The 18,928-nt window shown below is 36.9% G+C and overlaps 1 protein-coding gene across 1 annotated transcript in view; it reads right to left on the bottom strand.

Annotated features, from left to right (window-relative positions):
- The window catches only part of LOC140141465 (uncharacterized), a 37,734-nt gene extending 18,806 nt beyond the window's left edge, over positions 1–18,928 (bottom strand). The window contains exons 1-8 of the mRNA XM_072163336.1: positions 18,601–18,928; positions 17,640–17,672; positions 16,648–16,683; positions 15,003–15,029; positions 11,810–11,839; positions 7,657–7,704; positions 6,475–6,597; positions 5,450–5,548 (exon numbers count right to left, since the gene is read on the bottom strand). Of these exons, the coding sequence (XP_072019437.1) occupies positions 5,450–5,548; positions 6,475–6,597; positions 7,657–7,704; positions 11,810–11,839; positions 15,003–15,029; positions 16,648–16,681 (361 nt within the window). The 5' untranslated portion in view covers positions 16,682–16,683; positions 17,640–17,672; positions 18,601–18,928. The remainder of the gene's footprint in view (positions 1–5,449; positions 5,549–6,474; positions 6,598–7,656; positions 7,705–11,809; positions 11,840–15,002; positions 15,030–16,647; positions 16,684–17,639; positions 17,673–18,600) is intronic.

Raw genomic sequence — 18,928 nt, 5'->3', positions numbered from 1 at the left:
GAACATAATAGATTGACCTAATGCAAGAAGGTCATATGTGACACGATCTGCTCCATGGGGGCCAAAGAAGGCATTTTTGAACATTTAGTTACTATAATTATTACCTTGTGGTTACATTATGCTATCATATACCGAAAACACCAAAGGTCTAGCATACTTGGTTCTAAAGTTATGAGGTATTGTGATATACATTTTCTTATGTGTTTTATTGTTTTTTACTCCATATGTTTGCCTTTATCTCAATTTCATGTTTGCAGCCTTTGGCCCCCATGGACCAGATCGTGTCACATATGTGCTTTGTTATCACTATGTACTTATGACCATCTTGATTTAAAATGCAGTTATTATTTTGCCATAGGCGACGACCCCCCCCTACCCCTGTGGAAGATTTTGGAAATATCTGCCACAGAGGGAGTATGAAGAAGATTTAAGGAAAGTCTACCCCAGAGGGAGTATGTTTTTTGCAAATAGTATTGGCTAGGGTTAATTATTTTGAAACTCATACTCCACCTGTCTATATCTTCCACAACTGGAGTGAGTATTTCAAATGGGAGTTGCCCAATTCTCAAAAAGAAACTTATAATTTTTTACAACTTGTGAATCACAAGGTCATATCTTAAAATACTGTCAATCAAAATGAACCAAAATTGCACAAAAGATTACTTTAATACTCTACTCAAAACACTTGTCAGTAACCAAGCAGTTGTCCAACTGACACAACAGCAAAATGCACTGTCATGGGACAGCTTCCTGGACTTCCTCCACTTTCACAGCCCAACATTTGGCACCCAGCACAAAAAATCTGTGAGAATGCACACAAGATCCTTGCTCTGATGATAAAATGGCGCTGCTTTCTGCTTTTCATATACTTTTTTCATGAAACAGGGCTGGGCTGTGCATGTGGTCCAGGAAGCTATTCCATGTCAGTGCATTTTGCTGTTGTGTCAGTTGGATAACTGTTTGGTTACTGACATGTGTTAAGAGTAGAGCATTGAAGTAACCTGTGTGTCATTTTGGTAGAATTTGATAGACAGGATTTCAAGATATGACCTTGTGAAAAATTATAAGTTTCTTTTTGAACTCAGTTTATTTGAAACACATACTCCCTCTGTTAAAGGCTTTCTAAATCTTCCACATGGGAAATGTGGATTTCAAAAAGTATAGCCCAATAAATGGTAGAATATTACATGATGAGCCTGCAAAAACCAAACCACATCTGAAACATCTTGAAATACTTTTAATTGCTGTCTTTGATGAGGCATTTGTCATAGATCCCTTTTATCCTCTGACATCTAGGGTTAGAAATAGGATAGGGGTGAGCAACGCCATCATAATCTCATAATCTTCTTGGGTGAGGTCACTTTTCTGAAGTCTTGTTAAAATATCATAGAATTCCAACTACAAGCATATGCTTCTGAAGTTTGTTCGGCTTATAATAGGCAAAAAATTTTAAGACTCATAACATTGTGTATTGATATAGAATGGCATGCATGCAGTTGGCACAGCGCTTACACTAGTTGCGCGTTGCACAATGCATGACTGGCGCATGCTCATGTTGACGCACGCAGCAACAAAAAAACAAATATTTTAAGCCGAACAAACTTTAAATGAGTGTTTTTTTTTTATGAAAGAGACGAAAGACAGACACCCTCCACAAAAAACATTACTTAAAAAGTTTGAGGAACTATATTCCTGATACTGGCGGCTGTACATATACACACAAAATATCAGAATTGTATAATTTTTATATGACCATATTTGAAATCAGCATGAAAAATGTATTAAAATGAGTACAAACAAGCCTAGTATTGGTTCAGTGGTTCTTGAGATAGCTCTTGATATTTTGAGACAAAATCTTTTTTTGACTGCATTAGGCTATTCCATATAAAATCCACACTACCCCTGTGGAAGATTTTGGAAATATCTGCCACGGAATGAGCAAATCAGGCAGCTCCATTTGAATTTCATACACCCTCTGAGAAAGATTCAAGCTGAAACTTCCCCTAAGGGAGAGGAGTTTCAAATGGAGCTGCTAATATGTTCATTCTATTTGAAATTCATACTCCCTCTGTGGAAGATATTTCCAAAATCTTCTACAGGGGTAGTGTAGATTTCAACTGGAATCGCCTAAAATTTTCAAACACATATACCTCTTTAACTAGAGTCTGCAGCTAGTACCACATGGCATGCTGTAATTTAGATTTCTAAAAGGCCACAACTAGTAACAGACATATCAAATATTAACTACAACACTCTAAACTAAATGTCATGCTACTCATACAGTACTGATACTGAGATACTACATGTAAAACAATATTTTCATGTTCTGATTATGGCGGTAGTAGACGCTGGTAAATCCTGAGGGGTTCTTTGAAAAGAATTTGTTCAGGGATGTGCCACACAGATTTTTGGATGCTGCCTTTCTCTATACCTACTTTTTGCTGGTTTTGCAACCCATTAGTATTATACCAATTTTTCACTTTAGGGGTGAAATCAAAACTCAACTGGTGGTCGACCGCCGGTTCCAGGCGGTTCCGTCAGGTTGAAGCCGGATTCTACTGTTCTAAACAATGGAACGCGGTTCAACCGCTGGTCGAGTGTTGATTTCATCCCTTAAGGACACTTTTGCCCAAAGTGTGCATTGGTCTCCACTGAAAAACCCAGCCATCAATATACAAAAATCAATGAAAGGTACCTCAAACCTGTGTCACATCCCCGGGAACATTCCAACTACGGAGAACCTGGCCCATCGATGTAAACTGCCTTCCATATATTCAACAAATCAAACATTAACACATAACATACACTACACACATGGTTGGGGCACTATGCATGAATACATGCACAGACAGCTGTGACAACACTTGACAATGTTTTCAATTAATGACTCCAGTGATGATTTGTTTATATAACACAAACATAATAATAATGATGTATTAAATACAGCAAATGTTCTGGAAAAAATATAATGGTGCAAATTTGATGTGCATTGATATCCTGGGATCGATTGAGATCTCCGTTTCTCTGCTGGATTCTCCAACTGTGAACATCTACAATGGACATAAACAATGCAGGGATAAAAGTCCACTTGTAACAAAAAGCCTGAATAAGCCTGAACAGCGTGAAAATGATCATAATGGCCCTAAAACAGGCTGAAAATAAAACAAATTGTGTAAATCTGGACTACAAAAAAGCCTGAATTCAGGCAAAAACCTGAAAATTTGCATCCCTGGCAATGGATTTTCCCTTGGAAAAATATTTTCAGGTAATCGGACAGAAATAATTAAAATAATCATCAAATCAGCCCATATCGGACCCTGTTTCCCCTCCAACCGAGACAATCTTTTCAATATCCAGAATTTCTCCATCTCAGTTACATGCCTAACATCTTCTAAATGTATACCAATTAATTCTGATGTTTGTGAATTCCTTGCCTGGCTACCAGTTGCAATCATTATTCACCAAGTAGCAATGTGACTTTTTATTTATTATTTTTCTTCAACTAATGTTATTTAAAGTATGCTAGGCATTGACAAATGACTGATTTTGATAAATCACTCTGGTGAAGGGCAATTACTGCTTTGTAATCCATGTTCCTTAAGCCAAAAAAAATAAATTGTTTGGTTGCCCTTCCAAGACAAAAATTTAAAGGGTCGGTAGGATCCTTTTTTTTTTGATCCTTTTTTTCCATGTGCTTTTTCTCCATTTTTCCTCCATTTTGAAACGGCTAGTATTGACAAATGCTTGAACATTTTACGGTAAAACATTGTGCATTTTTGGAATGAATTTAAAGGGAAATACTTGTTTTTAATCAAATATGCATTTAATGAATAAAATGAGAGAATAACAAATACCAAGTGTCCTTGATACTGTCAAACTTTAAGGTTTCTTTAAAAAAAAAGTGATTGGAAAAACAAAGAAGAAAAAAACCGACCCAAGATTTCTAATTTTTTCGATCGCTCGCGGAGGGCAACCTTAACATAATTTTTTTTTTGCCTTATGGGTATGCCTAAATACCAATCTGTATGTGCTATGCAAAATATGAAGCATGGATGAAAATTTGACACAAAGCAGTAATGAAAACATGACACCTTACAGTTTATGCAGACTACAGGATGACTTATTTATTTATTTTTTTTAAATATTTGGAATAAATGGTCAATGGAGGAGACATAATTGCACTAAACATCGTAAATCCATGTTCCTTATGCGTAGGCCAACATGAATACCAATCTGCATGTTCTTTGCAGAATATGAAGTATGGATGGATGGGAACTTCCGCAGACTACATGATGACTTATTTAGTTTTTAAAATATTTGAAATAAATAGAGGAGACATAATTGCACTGAACATTGCCATAAATCCATGTATACCAATCTACACGTGTTATGGATGGGAACTTGGCACCTAAAGGTTATGATGACTAATAAATGACTTATTTATTTAGTTTAAAATAAAATTTGGAATACTGAACTTTACAGTGAATTCATGTTCCTTATGGATAGGCCAGTATACCAATCTACAAGTGTTGTGCACAATATAAAGATATTTTGGCACTAAAAGTTTAAACACACTACAAAATGACTTATTGATTTAAGTTTTAAAACAATATTTTGGAATAAATGGAGGAGAAATAATTGTATTCAACATTTATTTTGAAACTACTCTGACATTTACAGTTGACCAACCAATCACCACTGAACTTTTCGGATACCTTTGGTGCTGTTAGTTTACCATTACAAAATAAACAGTCACATAAAGACATCAAATTAGTGCACACTAAATCACACATTAGTATATCCCTGCAGTTAAACCATCAATCAAGGTTTAACTATTCCAAAATTTATTTGAATGACATCATCGTTAGAAAGGACTATCCCTATTCTAATCCAGGGGGGTACTGAAGTTTGGTTTGGGTAGGGGTGTGCTGCTGAGAATTTGAAAGAGGCCCATCAATATACCATATACCTAAAGTTTAAATTTTTAAAACACAAATTGCCAGAAATTTCCAAAATTTTGGCAGTGAGACAAAATTGGGCTACTTTCTGAAAAAAATTGAGACCATTTTGAAATGACCCTTCCATATACCAAAATTGATCTGGAAAAGGGGGTCAAAGATATACCAAAAGGCTGAAAATGCTACCCATGTCTGCAGCACGTCCCCGTATGGGCATTTGTAGTGAGTTACCCCCTGGGATTCTAAACAAGATCACAGCACAACCATCTGCTGAAGTTGCTGGTCGACCTACCAAAAACGTTCCAGGTGAAAAAACTGGGAAGTGTTGAAGTAACTCTTTACTCGTTATGGAGATCTGTTTACCATTACATAATCAGTGACAAACATGAATTAGTGCACACTGAATGACACAATCAAGCATGCAAGTAACCAACTGTTAACTCACACATCAAATCATACATGCCACATATAAACACCACATCATTTCTGACCTTTCTCTGGACTTGGTTCTTTCTCATCAGAAACCTCTGGTTCAATTTTAACTTCTGGTTCTGGTTCATTTTGAACCTCTGGTTCACTTTTAACCTCATCTAGAATAATTATATCAACCAGTGACGCGTAAGTAACGATTATGACATTATTCATACACTCAGTTTTATCAACAACATTGAAGAGCACAAAACATTTGCATAATATGCAAGGATTGCAAATGAAGATGTAAGTGCACTGGTTTTTATTCAGTCTTGTAGAATTTAAAACTCTTAAAATACATTTCTGTCATTTTGTCTATTTTGCAGGTCTAAATCTTGTTTGAAACTATTTAATTGTGAAGATAAAAGAGGGCACTGTGACAGAGGTATGGAGTTGACTCGTGACCAAAACATTGCCGGTTCAAGCCTAAGTAAATGCTAGTATATATTGAAAATTTAGGCAAAGCCCTCAACCTATGTTATCTTGTTGGACCCACATGGAAAGGTTGGCATCGACTAGAAGTAGATAGGTTAAATAGACTTACTGTGAATCCTCACAACAAACTGCATTAATTACTGAACATAGTTTGGGGTGTGGCCTTAACCCTAACACCCAACCCTGCTTTTTGCTATCGGAAGTTAAAGAAGAAACGAAAAAGGAGAGAAGATGAACAAAGAAGTCACTTGGCACCCCCCGGGATTCGAACCCCCCCCCGCATGCCAACCACACGATCACCGACCGGTAGCTACACGGGTTATTGCTGCCCGAGCAGCAATTCCGTGAGCATATACCACTTAGGGTGATTGCGTCATCGCAGACCCTGGGATTCATGCATGCGCAGTATTTTTCATCATGGTATTTTGTGGTTTTTATGGGTGTTAGGGTTAATACTCAGTTAAAGGAGATACACATGTTTTAGGTGTTACAAAATTTTAGGCTATTCTTGGTAAAGGTTTCATATCCCATCGGTGGAAATAAAGTGGTGTGATTTATGAGGTAATGGCAGTGTGGCATTTATCACGAAAGTAAAACAATGTGTGGCTACCTTCAGAAGGCAGCTCTTTTGCCTGGTCAGGAATAGCTGCTTCCTGGACATCAGCATCAATAGCTGCCTCTTGGGCTGCTTCTGCTGATGGCATATCACTTGGTGTGGTTTCATTTTCTTCAACTGAGTTTATAAAAAACAATGCATACAAGTATATCAATTTGTGCACCCCTATGAAGTCCAAATTTCCCATTCAATTTGTACAATTTTCACAATAGAACAAACAAACCAATAAACCTATACCCAATTTCCTAATTCTTCAAAGTTTTGTTCTGTGTGTCAAGCATATACGGGTGTGAACCACAGAATGAAAACCACAGAACTAGGATTGGATTGGGTATTGGAGGTATTTGTGTTTTGGTCAAATGCACCAAAACTAATCGGTACTTGTGCACGATACTAGACCCACTTCATGATGCAACACTGACTGTGTCTAGGAGAGACGTAATGCGTATAAAAGTGTGATTATCATGGCCAATTGTTTTTGTTCGTTTCCGCGTACCGCCGGCAAGAAGCCAAATACCTCCAATTTTCCCCCTAAAACTGACTGTGCTTTTATATAGTGGTATATGGATTATAGAGTCTTGGTTATCTGATTTTAATTCTGTGATTTGATAGCTATGTCGATAGCTAATCAACACTCATGACAACAGTTTACCCATTAGTCATCGAGCGGCAAACTTCTACTTGCTCAACGATCACCATCGCATACCCAAAACTTTGAAGAATTAAGAAATTCATTATAATACAACGTAATGATGAAACTTCCATCTTGTATGATTCAGCTTCTTAAAAATTTTAAACACTATTTAAGTAATTTTTATTTCAAAATTAGCTGAGCAAATTCTTACAAAATTACAGGTTAGTCAATTCTCACAAAGATTCTTGAATAAACATACTCTGATTCCCAGAAACACAAAACAAGACAGACACAGACAGACTAACAAAACTGGCCAATAGACTGACAAACGGACTGACAGACACTAAAGAAAGATGCGTAACTTTAGACAGGATAGTATAGATGCTGTAATTAAAACAACGGTCAATATTCTTCTGCTTTGGTCTATAATTAGTCATTTTTAAGCAACTGAACAAACAAACAAACAAATACACAACCTAGACAAACTGACAGACATAAAGACAGACAAATAGACAATGACATGTAAACATTCAATCAAGTACCTTCGTCTGTCTTCGTCTCTTCAGTAACTTGAATTTCTGGAGATGTTGCTGGATAAAGACAAAAATAGACAGAAGTGTCAGAGGGAGTAAGTCACCAATACAGAAGTGTCAGAGGGAGTAAGTAATTGAGATAGAAGTGTCAGAGGGACGACATAACAATAGAAGTGTCAAAAGGAGTGTTATTCCTGTACTCCCTCTGAAATGTCAGAGGGAGTAAGTAAGTGAAATAAAAGTGTCAGAGGGAGTAAGTAATTGAGATAGAAGTGTCAGAGGGAAGACATGACCAAGATAGATGTGACAAAAGGAGTGTTATTCCTTACACCGCCTATGGAAGATATTACCTTAATCTTCTACACAGGGAGTGTAGATTTCAAATGGAGTCACTCATTCAGGTAACCCCATTTAAAATTCCATGTGCGGTCATGTCTTCCATGGGGGTGTATGCTATTCAACTGGAAAAGCCCGTTCTGACAGGATGTCACATTATACAGAATGGAATCAATGTTAAAAACACAAGAAACCACACACCACAATGATCAGCACACAGGATGTACGACAAGCATGTTTTGAAGATGAAACATGATGCAATAATTACAGGTTTCTGCGATAGAAGATAGAATGGGCAATTCCAGTTAAAATCCACACCCCCTATGGAAGACATGACCTTAATATTCCACACAGGGAGTGTGAACTTCAAAAGGAGTCACCCATTCATGTCATTCCATTTGAAATCTACACCCCCTGTGTGAGAGATTAAGGTCATGTCTTCCATAGGGGGTGTAAGGAGTTCAACTGGAATAGTACATCTGAACCACAAGATGTGCTTTGCTGTTTGCATTTCGTCTCGGCTAACATGCTACGCCATTAAAAAGAGCTAACCATGTCTCGGCATTTGAGATGAATGCCAATTTTCTAGACTACCAACATGAAAGCGTACATTAAGCTGCCATATTTGGTGTAATCTCATTCAAAGACTCTTTTGATTTGGTACCAGAGGGATGTGTTCACGGATGCATCCTTTTGAGTTGCTTATTTGATTAAGAGAACAAAAGATGCAGATTATGCATTGTACAGGCAAGCGAAGAAGTGAGTGAAGGAGGTAGAAATTGTAGAGTGGGAGGGGAGAGAAGAAAATTATGGTGTAATTGCATGATATAGTCTGCGCCAACCCTAACCTGATTTTGGGGAGCGGACTAGATTCTGCCATTAAGGCAAAATTATAGAGAGAGTTGAAGTTAAAGGAAAATTACACAACAAAGAGAGACACATTAAAAGGGAGAGAGTGAATCCCCCCCCCCAGTGAAAGATTGTGAGGGTGGAAGGAAGACAGATAGTGAAAGAGAGGGAGAGAGAGTGAAAGAGAGAGAGAAATATGCTGAAGGAGAGAGAATGGGTGAAAGAGAGGATGAAAGAGGTAAAAAAAAGAGATGAAAGAAAAAATTGAAGGGAAACAAGACACAAATACACATAATGGATGTGAGATTGTGTAAAAAGGACTGTGTGAGGGGCTAACTACAATACTAGTAAACTACTCCAAACATCTTAAGAGCAAAGTATCCTAATAAGAAAATCCAACATGATCCTTTGTCCTATCAATGGCCCTTATTAGTCTTATTTTAATAAGACTAATAAAAGACACTTATTTAGACACTTGATTACCTATGAGTGTGTAACAATAGTTTTCAAATCTTTAAACCTATTATCATCTTAAAAAAGTTTCTGAAAAAGGGTCTGAATAAGGGTTTGAAAAGGGGTCTGAATTGAGGACAGAAGGTTAATACCCCATTTATCTTGAATTCCTTATTTTAATAAGAGCAAACAAAGTATCTTAAAAGACAATTTGTTTGCTCTTATTAAGACCTTACTATAGAAAAACTAGTATTACAATGCAAAAGAGACTGTTAGAGAGAGAGATAGAAAATGAGAGAAATGAAGAGAGATAGAGAGACGAGGTAGAAATCAGCGAGAGAAAAAGGAGAGAGGAGAAAAGAAAGAAAAGAGAGAGGACAGAAGGAGAAATGATAGTGGAGAGACAGAAGAGAGACAAGAGACAAGAGAGGACGTTGGGAGACATGCGAGTTGGGAGAGACAGAAGAGAGAAAAGAGAGAAAAGAGAGGAGAGCAGGAGTTAGCAGAGTAAGGATAGACGAAAGGGAGACAAGAGGGAAGAGAGGACAGTGGGAGATATGAGAGTGGGGTTGGGGAGTGGACAGAGACAGAAAAGAGAAAGAGAGGAGACCAGGAGATATGAGAGTAAGGATAGACTGAAGAGAGAAAAGAGAAAACAGCGGACAGAGGACAGCGGGAGAGAAGAGAGAAGAGAGGACAGCGGGAGATATGAGAGTGGGGAGAGACAAAAGAGATAAGAGGGAAGAGAGACAAGAGGGAGGAGATATGAGAGTGGCGAGAGACAGAAGAGAGAAAAGAGAGGAGAGCGGGAGATATGAGAGTGGGGAGAGACAGAAGAGAGAAAAAAGAGGAGAGTACTGAGCAGATATGAGAGAAGGATAAACAGAGCGGAGAAAAGAGAAGAGAAAGATAGGAGGCAAGAAAGAAGGAGAGATACAGAGCATGCATGCTTGTATGCAGAGAAAGAGGCAGAGAAAGGCAAACAAGACAACATTATACAATCACAAGTTAAACAGTTTACAAGCAAGTATTTACATTCTGAGAGTAAGAATAGACAGAAGAGAGACAAGAGGGAAGAGAGGACAGTGGGATATATGACAGTGGGGAGAGACAGAAGAGAGAAAAGAGAGGAGAGCGGAAGATATGAGAGTAAGGATATACAGAACGGAGAAAAGAGAAGAGAAAATGAAGAGCTTATTTCCAAACAGTGTTAAGTCCACAAGATTCACTTTGAAGAAAATCAGGAATTTTCTTTATGGCAATGAAAAAAAGTTTGATTTCTATAAAATTACAGTGAAGTTAAGGTGACATATATAGGACCATAAAAACATGTTAAGTTAAAATCTAGAGACTTTTGATTTTTTTTAATGAATTAATTTGTTTTAAAATAGCATGGACTTAACACGTTTTGACACAAAACGCAATTTCTGGCATGGACTTAACACATTTTGACACAAAACATAGTATCTGTAACACAGAACTAACCATATTTTTCTCAAACTAGTCTTAAAAGATAACAAATTTATTAAAAACATACAAAATGTGATTCTCTCTACTATAAAACACAATTTTGCCACAAAACACCTTGCATCTCGAACCCCCTCCTGCTGCCCATTTTTTACCAAAATTCGGCGTTTAAAATAGTTCAAAATTCAAAACTTAGTTGAATTGCATTTCTCAGAATTGAATAAACATCATTTCACTGACAATAAGTGATGACCTGAAATATCCACTTGTTTTATCACATTATCACAATTTTCCCTCCCCATGCTGCCACCCTAATCTCATATTGACAGTCGTAAGTTTTTAAGTCCTAAGTTTTTTTTTTATACCGTTAACTTTAAAATTATACCTTGAATTTAGTAGCACATTTTGATAATCATACAAAAGAATAATATCAAAAACTAACTCTACCACCATCCTCTAACATTAATTCTACCATCACAGCCTATCACTCTCCCCTTCCCACCCTATTCATGTCTTTCTGGAGGTATCTATCAAATATTTCAGAAATCCCATACAAACTAAGCCTACTAATATAAAAAAACAAAAACAACAACAACAACTTTTTATGCAGACCAAATTCATGTATACTAGTCTCAGGACCAAACAAGAACTTTGGCGATTAACTATTGGAAGCCCTATGCCGTGCTACTTGCCTACAAGCTGCCCACAAGGGCATTGTTCGTGGACTTAACACAGTTTGCTACAAAACTGGATTGGACTTAACACGTTTTGGAAAAAAAAATCGATACTTTGTGTGTCAATATTTCGGCACTTGACTAATTTTGGGAAAACAAACACATTGCTGGATAGCCCTAGTTACTCACTACCCATTTTCATCAAAATCTCAATTTTGAAGGTGGGTGGACTTAACACGGTTTGGAAATAAGCTCTTCAAATATAGAAGACAAGAAAGAAGGAGAGAGACAGAGCATGTATGCAAGCAAGACAGACAGAGACATAAAGACAGACAAGACAAAATTATACAATTACAAGTTAAACATTACAAGCAAGTATTTACCTTCTTCAGTTGATGGAGATGTTCTTGATTCTGTGATAAAAGCAACAAAATAACAAACACAATTATATGCCATATCAAAATCCCATGATGCCAATAAATATATGTGACTTGTCATGTCAAAAGTAGACACTTTTGGGCAGGTTATCATTTTTGAGGTTTTTACATACCGTATTGTTTGTAATAAACGCTCCCCCTCTAATAAACGCCCCCCTCCAATTTTTCTGAGAAAAATTGACAAAAATGCAAACATTTCCATGCCATATCGTGTAGGTAAGCTTAAAATTAGCATCAGTCATGTCAGTCACGATTGCAAAATTGAATGGATAAAACCTATTATGACTCAACTCCTATCCATTTCATTGCCTAATTATGGTAAAATTTCACTAATTCCATGCACTTACAGGTATAATTTTGTTGTATTTCCCACAAAAATTTCATTTTCCTTGGGCGCCGCCATCATGTATAGTCGTAAATCCCTCCTTTTAATAGGAGCACCATCGGGAAATTGAACACGATTTTTAAGCTTTTTTCACTGACAATTCACTTCCAATAAACGCCCCCCCTTCTGGAAAAATGCAACGCCCCCAGGGCGTTTATTACAAACAATACGGTATCTTAAGTAAAGAGATATTTTGCTCCACAACGCTGTTTTCCCCAATGAAATGGGACATTCCTAAGCGAAGATATTGTGTTCGTAAGTTATAGTATCATAAAATTAGAAATTGCGATATCGGCCTTTAAACATATTATTGACAATGTTGGGCAGATTTTTGCCTATTTCTCTATTTACGATCCTGCCCAAAAGTGTCTCCTTTTGACATGACAAAAAAAGAGGAGAGTACTGAGCAGATATGAGAGAAGGATAAACAGAGCGGAGAAAAGAGAAGAGAAAGATAGGAGGCAAGAAAGAAGGAGAGATACATAAAATTAGAAATTGAGATATCGGCCTTTAAACATATTATTGACAATGTTGGGCAGATTTTTGCCTATTTCTCTATTTACGATCCTGCCCAAAAGTGTCTCCTTTTGACATGACATGTCACATATATATATATATCGGTTGATCTAATTTACTTTAAATGATTGTTTACTCCATTTCTTCATTTATTATTGTGGGACTTTCATCAACATTTTCACTGTTTTTTTATGTGACAATAGAAAAAGAAATGATGCATGAATCAAATGGCATCAGATGGACTGAACAAACACATGTTGTTATACAATGATAAAAGCTCAACATTTTTTATTCTGCGTCAGCTATCTGATGCTTCCATTTAATATCCTATTTGGTTGTAAGGTATATATAACGGTCTGAATTCAAATAGTGCACTGCTGGCAATAGATGCCTGAAACCAAACTCAGCTAAAAATTTCAGCAAAATCATAGCTTTATTCAAAACACTTTTTAACCGGATAAAAATATCAAAAGTCGTTAAAAGGGGCATGATCGCATACATACAGACAAAACTATCATCATTACTGAGTAACACAACATGAAACAAACAATCACTCATGTTAAAAGTTAATAGCATCTAATGAAAGTACATGTTGCAAATATGATTAATAGTCACTAAGGAATGCTCCAATAACAGATAATCATTCATTTGACAAGTGCTATTTGTTCCCCGCTGAAAATAATGCTCACATAAATAAGAGATTACTCATGTGTCTTCTTGAACAGGGACTTTTTTGTCAAAATAATGAGCTGATTTTGTTCTTGTAACCTACGAATGATGAGGGCTAAACAGAAAACACATTTGTGGTAAATCTATATATGAAGTGGCCAATGAGGACGAAGAGAAGAATGTGGTGACAATCATATATTAGTTCAGCAGTGTTATTATCGATATACTCAGTTCCACGCCATGTTGTCAAAGGACAAGCTTTCCTTCACTAACCTAGGGGATGACGGGCTGTCATTAACTTTATCGGATACTATACAAATACCAATCTTATTAAGCTTACAAAATTCAACTATTCTAAAACTATCAAAGAGTATCAACAATGGATGGGTATGGTGATGGGTGTGTTCTCAGCAATTATGGGCTTGCAGGGTGGGAGTGAATGTTGATGGCATATGGGTGTGTCTTTGATGCAACCAAGAAAGGTGGGAGTGTTGCACGATACCACAACTAACTACTAACAGCCAGCACAATAAATAAGGTAGCAATGTATAAAACATGACCTTATAGCAAAAGTGAAGGTAAAATCAAGATGACCATAATGACTGCAAGGATGTTGTCTTTAATTTCACCTATCAGTGATGGCAAATGATGAAGAAATAACAAAGTTATGAAACTAAAACCGCTAGAAGGTAAAGACTCAAAAGTTGCAACCCTATTGGTTGGTACACATGATATGACAATACCGTATTAACCCCCCGAGCACTACCTGCCAATCTAACATTGCCTCTGATTGGTCAATTACATTATATCTTCACTTTAATCACCAATCAGAATGAGACTTTGCAAATAATTCACCCCAATTTTTTGCATGGTGAAATTATTCTAACAATATTGCTGATTGGTCCAATTGATAATGAAAACTTCTTTTTGGCCAGTCGGCAGGTAGTTCTCATAGGGTTAATTAACCCTAACTCCCGAAGGGGTTTTTAGCTACTGGGAGGGAAAGCAGGTTGGAATAAAGAGAGAAACAAACAAAGTTGTTTCTGTTATTTCTGTATCATTTGCCGTCATCATGGTACCCTGGATTTTAGAAACCGACCCTCACTTTGGCTATAAGGTCCATGTTTCATTAACTACTACCTATACTGTGTTGACTACTTATAACCCAGACTAAACTACTTAATGCAGAGTGTTGGCAATTAAGTCCTCCCTTCAAGCATTGCCAACAATCTGTCTATCAAAACCAATGGTGCTAAAGAATGAGCTTATTTGCCAGAGATTGTCTGTGCACAAGAGTGTCCAATTATTTCAATATTTTGAGCATTTTATATTTAAATAGTGTTTGCAAAAGTGCCCCCAAATGATTTTTCTTTAATTTTTCTTTTTCTATATTAGCTATTCAGAAATTTGGCTCATATTTTTTTTTCTGAAATAAATCATTAAGCCTAGAAACCTGCCTTATAGATTCTAAACCCCTACACTATTTCTTTACAAATATAATAATATAACTCTGGGCCATGGGGTTACGAATGGGGGTGGAGCGGGTGTATTTAAGGATAATAATCGTACCTTCTATAATGACGTCCTCATAATCCACTATATGCAACAGATTCATGAGGCAGATGAAAGAGAAAACATATGGAAATGGAAATATAGATGAGACACACAATATCAATGATCTATTATGGAGAATGCTTATTCCACCATGTTTTTATGCCAACAAGATGACCAAATAGTGCACCTCTAAATTGCAATAACACATTTTAGGTGTGATCCATTCTTCCTTCATGATAAATAAAATCAGTGCCAGTTTCCCAATTTTGAGCTGCAAGCCATTGCTGGCGTAGTGCATGCTAGAATATGAACATTGCTAGGTCAGCTAGCTCAGCTGTTATGAACCACTGAACGAAATAATCACAACACAAAGCCTATGGCATATCAAAATTCAGAACAGGTGTATGAGCCTAGGCTTGGAGCAGTAACCAATGGTTACCAACATGCACTACGACAGCGAATAAAAGCTGCAAGCACAAGCATTTAATGGTGAAACTTGTTGTCAGATTTCAAATATCACCCAGTTTTAGCTGAGTCGGCTAATTCAGCTTGTGCTATAACAATCTGGAGGTTTCTTATTGGTCATCAAGTGTGGATTCCCATTTGGGCTTTAATGCATGAGGCTATTAATAATATCAAGTATTTAAGAAATTTAAAAGATCTACATTGAGCATGGTTCTTATACTGCATGGTTGATATTCAAAGCAGTTTACGTTAAAATGCTGATGAGATTTATTAAGCTATGGCAATACTTAATGGTTCCGCCGGTAAGCAAACCCACAATGAGAGCACATTTTGCTACAATAATTAATCAGAAACTTTGCCACAACCGTAAATTATTTTTGTTCCATGCCGTCCAAATTTTCTAGAGTATTCCCTGCGACTTTGATCATTCCTGAGCTTTTCCATAATGCAAGACAACCCTACACAAGCTCCTCATTTGTGACCCCAAGCTGACCTGTGCCCTTTGACCTTTTAAAAAGTCTGTATAGTTTGTGCAAAAAAACATAAATAATGACCAAAAGCATGACAATGTATAGAATTACGCACACCAAGTCTGTAAAATTTCATCCCGTTCTGAAAGTTGTGAAAGCTTATAGCATGTTCTGGCTGATTGGGGTACTTAGTGTGCACATGTGTATAATTTGGCTAGGGTATTGTACTTTTCACCACACAATAATACATCCTATATGTTATTCCAATCCAAGGGATAGTAAAAATATTAACAACTTTTTATAGCAACCTTTGTACACCAAAAAATTTTTTTACAGGTTTTACATTTTATTAGCATTATTTGAAAGAGAAATTATTTAAAATCAACCAAATTTAATTTCAGACCTGAAACAGGGTCTTTATAAAAAATAAAAAGCTGAAAAAGCTGACAATGATCAAAAAAAAGCTGAAAAACAGCATAAAATTGGAGTAAAATGGCTCAGATTGGGCTGAAAATAAAAGAAAACACGTAAATTTGATCAACATAAAAATAGGAAAAGTTTCAGGTCTGTAATTTGCATTAAATTGAGGCGCATAATGTAAATGAATGTACTAAGCGGGCAGCCCCCATGGAATTGATAAATGTGGTGATTGGTGAAGACCCAGTGAGCAACCCACGAGCATCGCATGAGCACCCACGAGCATTGCATTCATAATGCAGTCATACCTTGAAACACTACTTCGATCTTTCTGTCAAACATAACTGAGACATGAAACACAAAATTAATCATACAATAACACACTGTTACTGACAAAGGGTGTTAGAGGAAACAGTTATAGGGTTTAAATAAACAGGGAAAGGGCCCATATAGGGCTTTATGAGTCCATGCAGTGTGACCCATTCTCTCATCTTTGAATTAATTGGAGGTAACTAGGGAGTAACATCTAAGCAGACCTGCCAAACTTTGAGATCACAAAACTATTCTGAAACCCCAAAAGTCGTATTTTTCCATTAAAAAAAACATTTTCCAAAAATATCAAGCGTTGACGATTTTACGCTCAAACTGATCATGAATCTATCCGTTTTACGCTGTCACTGCTGCTCAATGCATGAATGGCAGCCATTGATGAATCTCAGAGGGTACCTAGCGCTTTTGTATGCAATGTTCTGATTGGTTAATATGCCTTTTGTTTACATACCCGGTACCCATGCACCAATCACGGATGCGCTAGCTTACGAGATTGGGGCTTGTGTCTTATAGTCTATGGAAGCCGTTTTGAAATGGATTTTTTTTTTTGGTCAATGGTCAAAACCGTGTAAAAAAAACCAAAAAAACATACGCCCGTTGGCAGGTCTGTCTGAGAAGGGGACGGTAACAGATAAATATGTACATCAATAACATCTAAGGAGGGTGGTGAGGGGGGAGGTAAAGAATAAATGTACATCAAATATGGTTGGAGAATTAAACATGAGTGTTAATTACAAGAGAGAGAGAGAGAGAGAGAGAGAAGATAAAATTTTGAAGAACATTTTCATCAGCTAAATTAAAACATTAAAATAAAGTAACATCATTAGCACAACTGCACGTGTATTGGTTATTTAGTATGACTATACAAGACGACATACATACATAATACGAAAAGACGGTTTGATGTTCATAAAATAGTGACCCAATAACCCACCTCAATTTGATACACATAAAACAGTTAAAATCCTACCTGACTTCTCAGGAGTCTTGGGTTCAGTCTCAACTATGATATGCAGGAGAGGATTAAGATTAATGGTTAGGATTAAGGATTATGAGATGAGTTAGGATTAGAGTTGAATTGAATAGACAGGATTAGATGAAATGGTAGATTAGAGAGAAATATACAAACACAAAAACAACAGAAATTAGTAAATCTTAAAATCAAATGCACAAACAAAACAAAATGTGAAGAAATGTCGCCTTATGCCCTATTGCTACATGGACGTCTTGTTCCCAAGCACTCTTAGATATGGAATTACCAAAAGTAATTACAAAGCTTACAGTGTATCTCAGTATTCCAGACCCTTGTCTCAATACCCTCCCCTCAAGATGACGGGTGTCCATGAAACCTCTACATACCCCCTCCTGCCCCTACCTGAGAGTGTTAGCCAATTCCAAACATCCCTACCCAACCCAAACTTGAGAGTCCCCCCGGGCAAAGACGTTAGACTATTTTACATGTATAACCTTTTAAAACACTCTTCAATTAAAATCCACACTACCCCTGTGGAAGATTTTGGAAATATCTTCTACAGGGGAGTGTGAATTTAAATGGAAAATTAACACATTCAGGCAGCTCCATTTGAATTTCATGCACCATCTGAAAAAGATTCAACCTGAATCTTCCACTGAGGGAGGATGAGTTATAAATGGAGCTGCTAATGTGTTAATTCCATTTGAAATTCATACTCCCCCTGTGAAAGATATTTCCAAAATCTTCCACAGGGGTAGTGTGGATTTTAATTGGAATAGTCCATTTAGCAGGTGACATTCAATGAGGGAGGATGAGTTACAAATGGAGCTGCTAATGTATTAATTCCATTTGAAATTCATACTCCCCCTGTGGAAGATATTTCCAAAATCTTCCACAGGGGGAGTGTGGATTTTAATTGGAATAGTCCATTTAGCAGGTGACATTCTATGACTCTTACCTATTGGTGTACTAGGCTCCTCTGCCGTTGGTTCTGCTTTTGGTTCTGCTTCTGGTTCTGCTTCTGGACTAGTAGGTTCCGTCAACTCAACCTTAGGTGGTGGCGCTTCTTTCTTAATCGGCGCTGGTGTTTTCTTAATAGGTGCCGGTTCTTTGTTAGACGTAACCGGTTCTTTCTTAGAAACAGGTTCTTTCTTAGATACCGGTTCTTTCTTAGTAACTGTTTCTTTTTTAGTTACAGGTTCTTTCTTTGTTATAGGTTCTTTCTTAGTAGGTTCTTTCTTAGTAGGTTCTTTCTTTGTGACACGCTCTTTGGGCGTTGCCAGGGT

This window comes from Amphiura filiformis, chromosome 19 (genome assembly GCF_039555335.1).
Source record: "Amphiura filiformis chromosome 19, Afil_fr2py, whole genome shotgun sequence".
In the NCBI taxonomy this organism is placed as follows: Eukaryota; Metazoa; Echinodermata; class Ophiuroidea; order Amphilepidida; family Amphiuridae; genus Amphiura; species Amphiura filiformis.
Note: the sequence above shows the minus strand (reverse complement) of the source record. Positions and strands in the feature narration are given on the sequence as shown.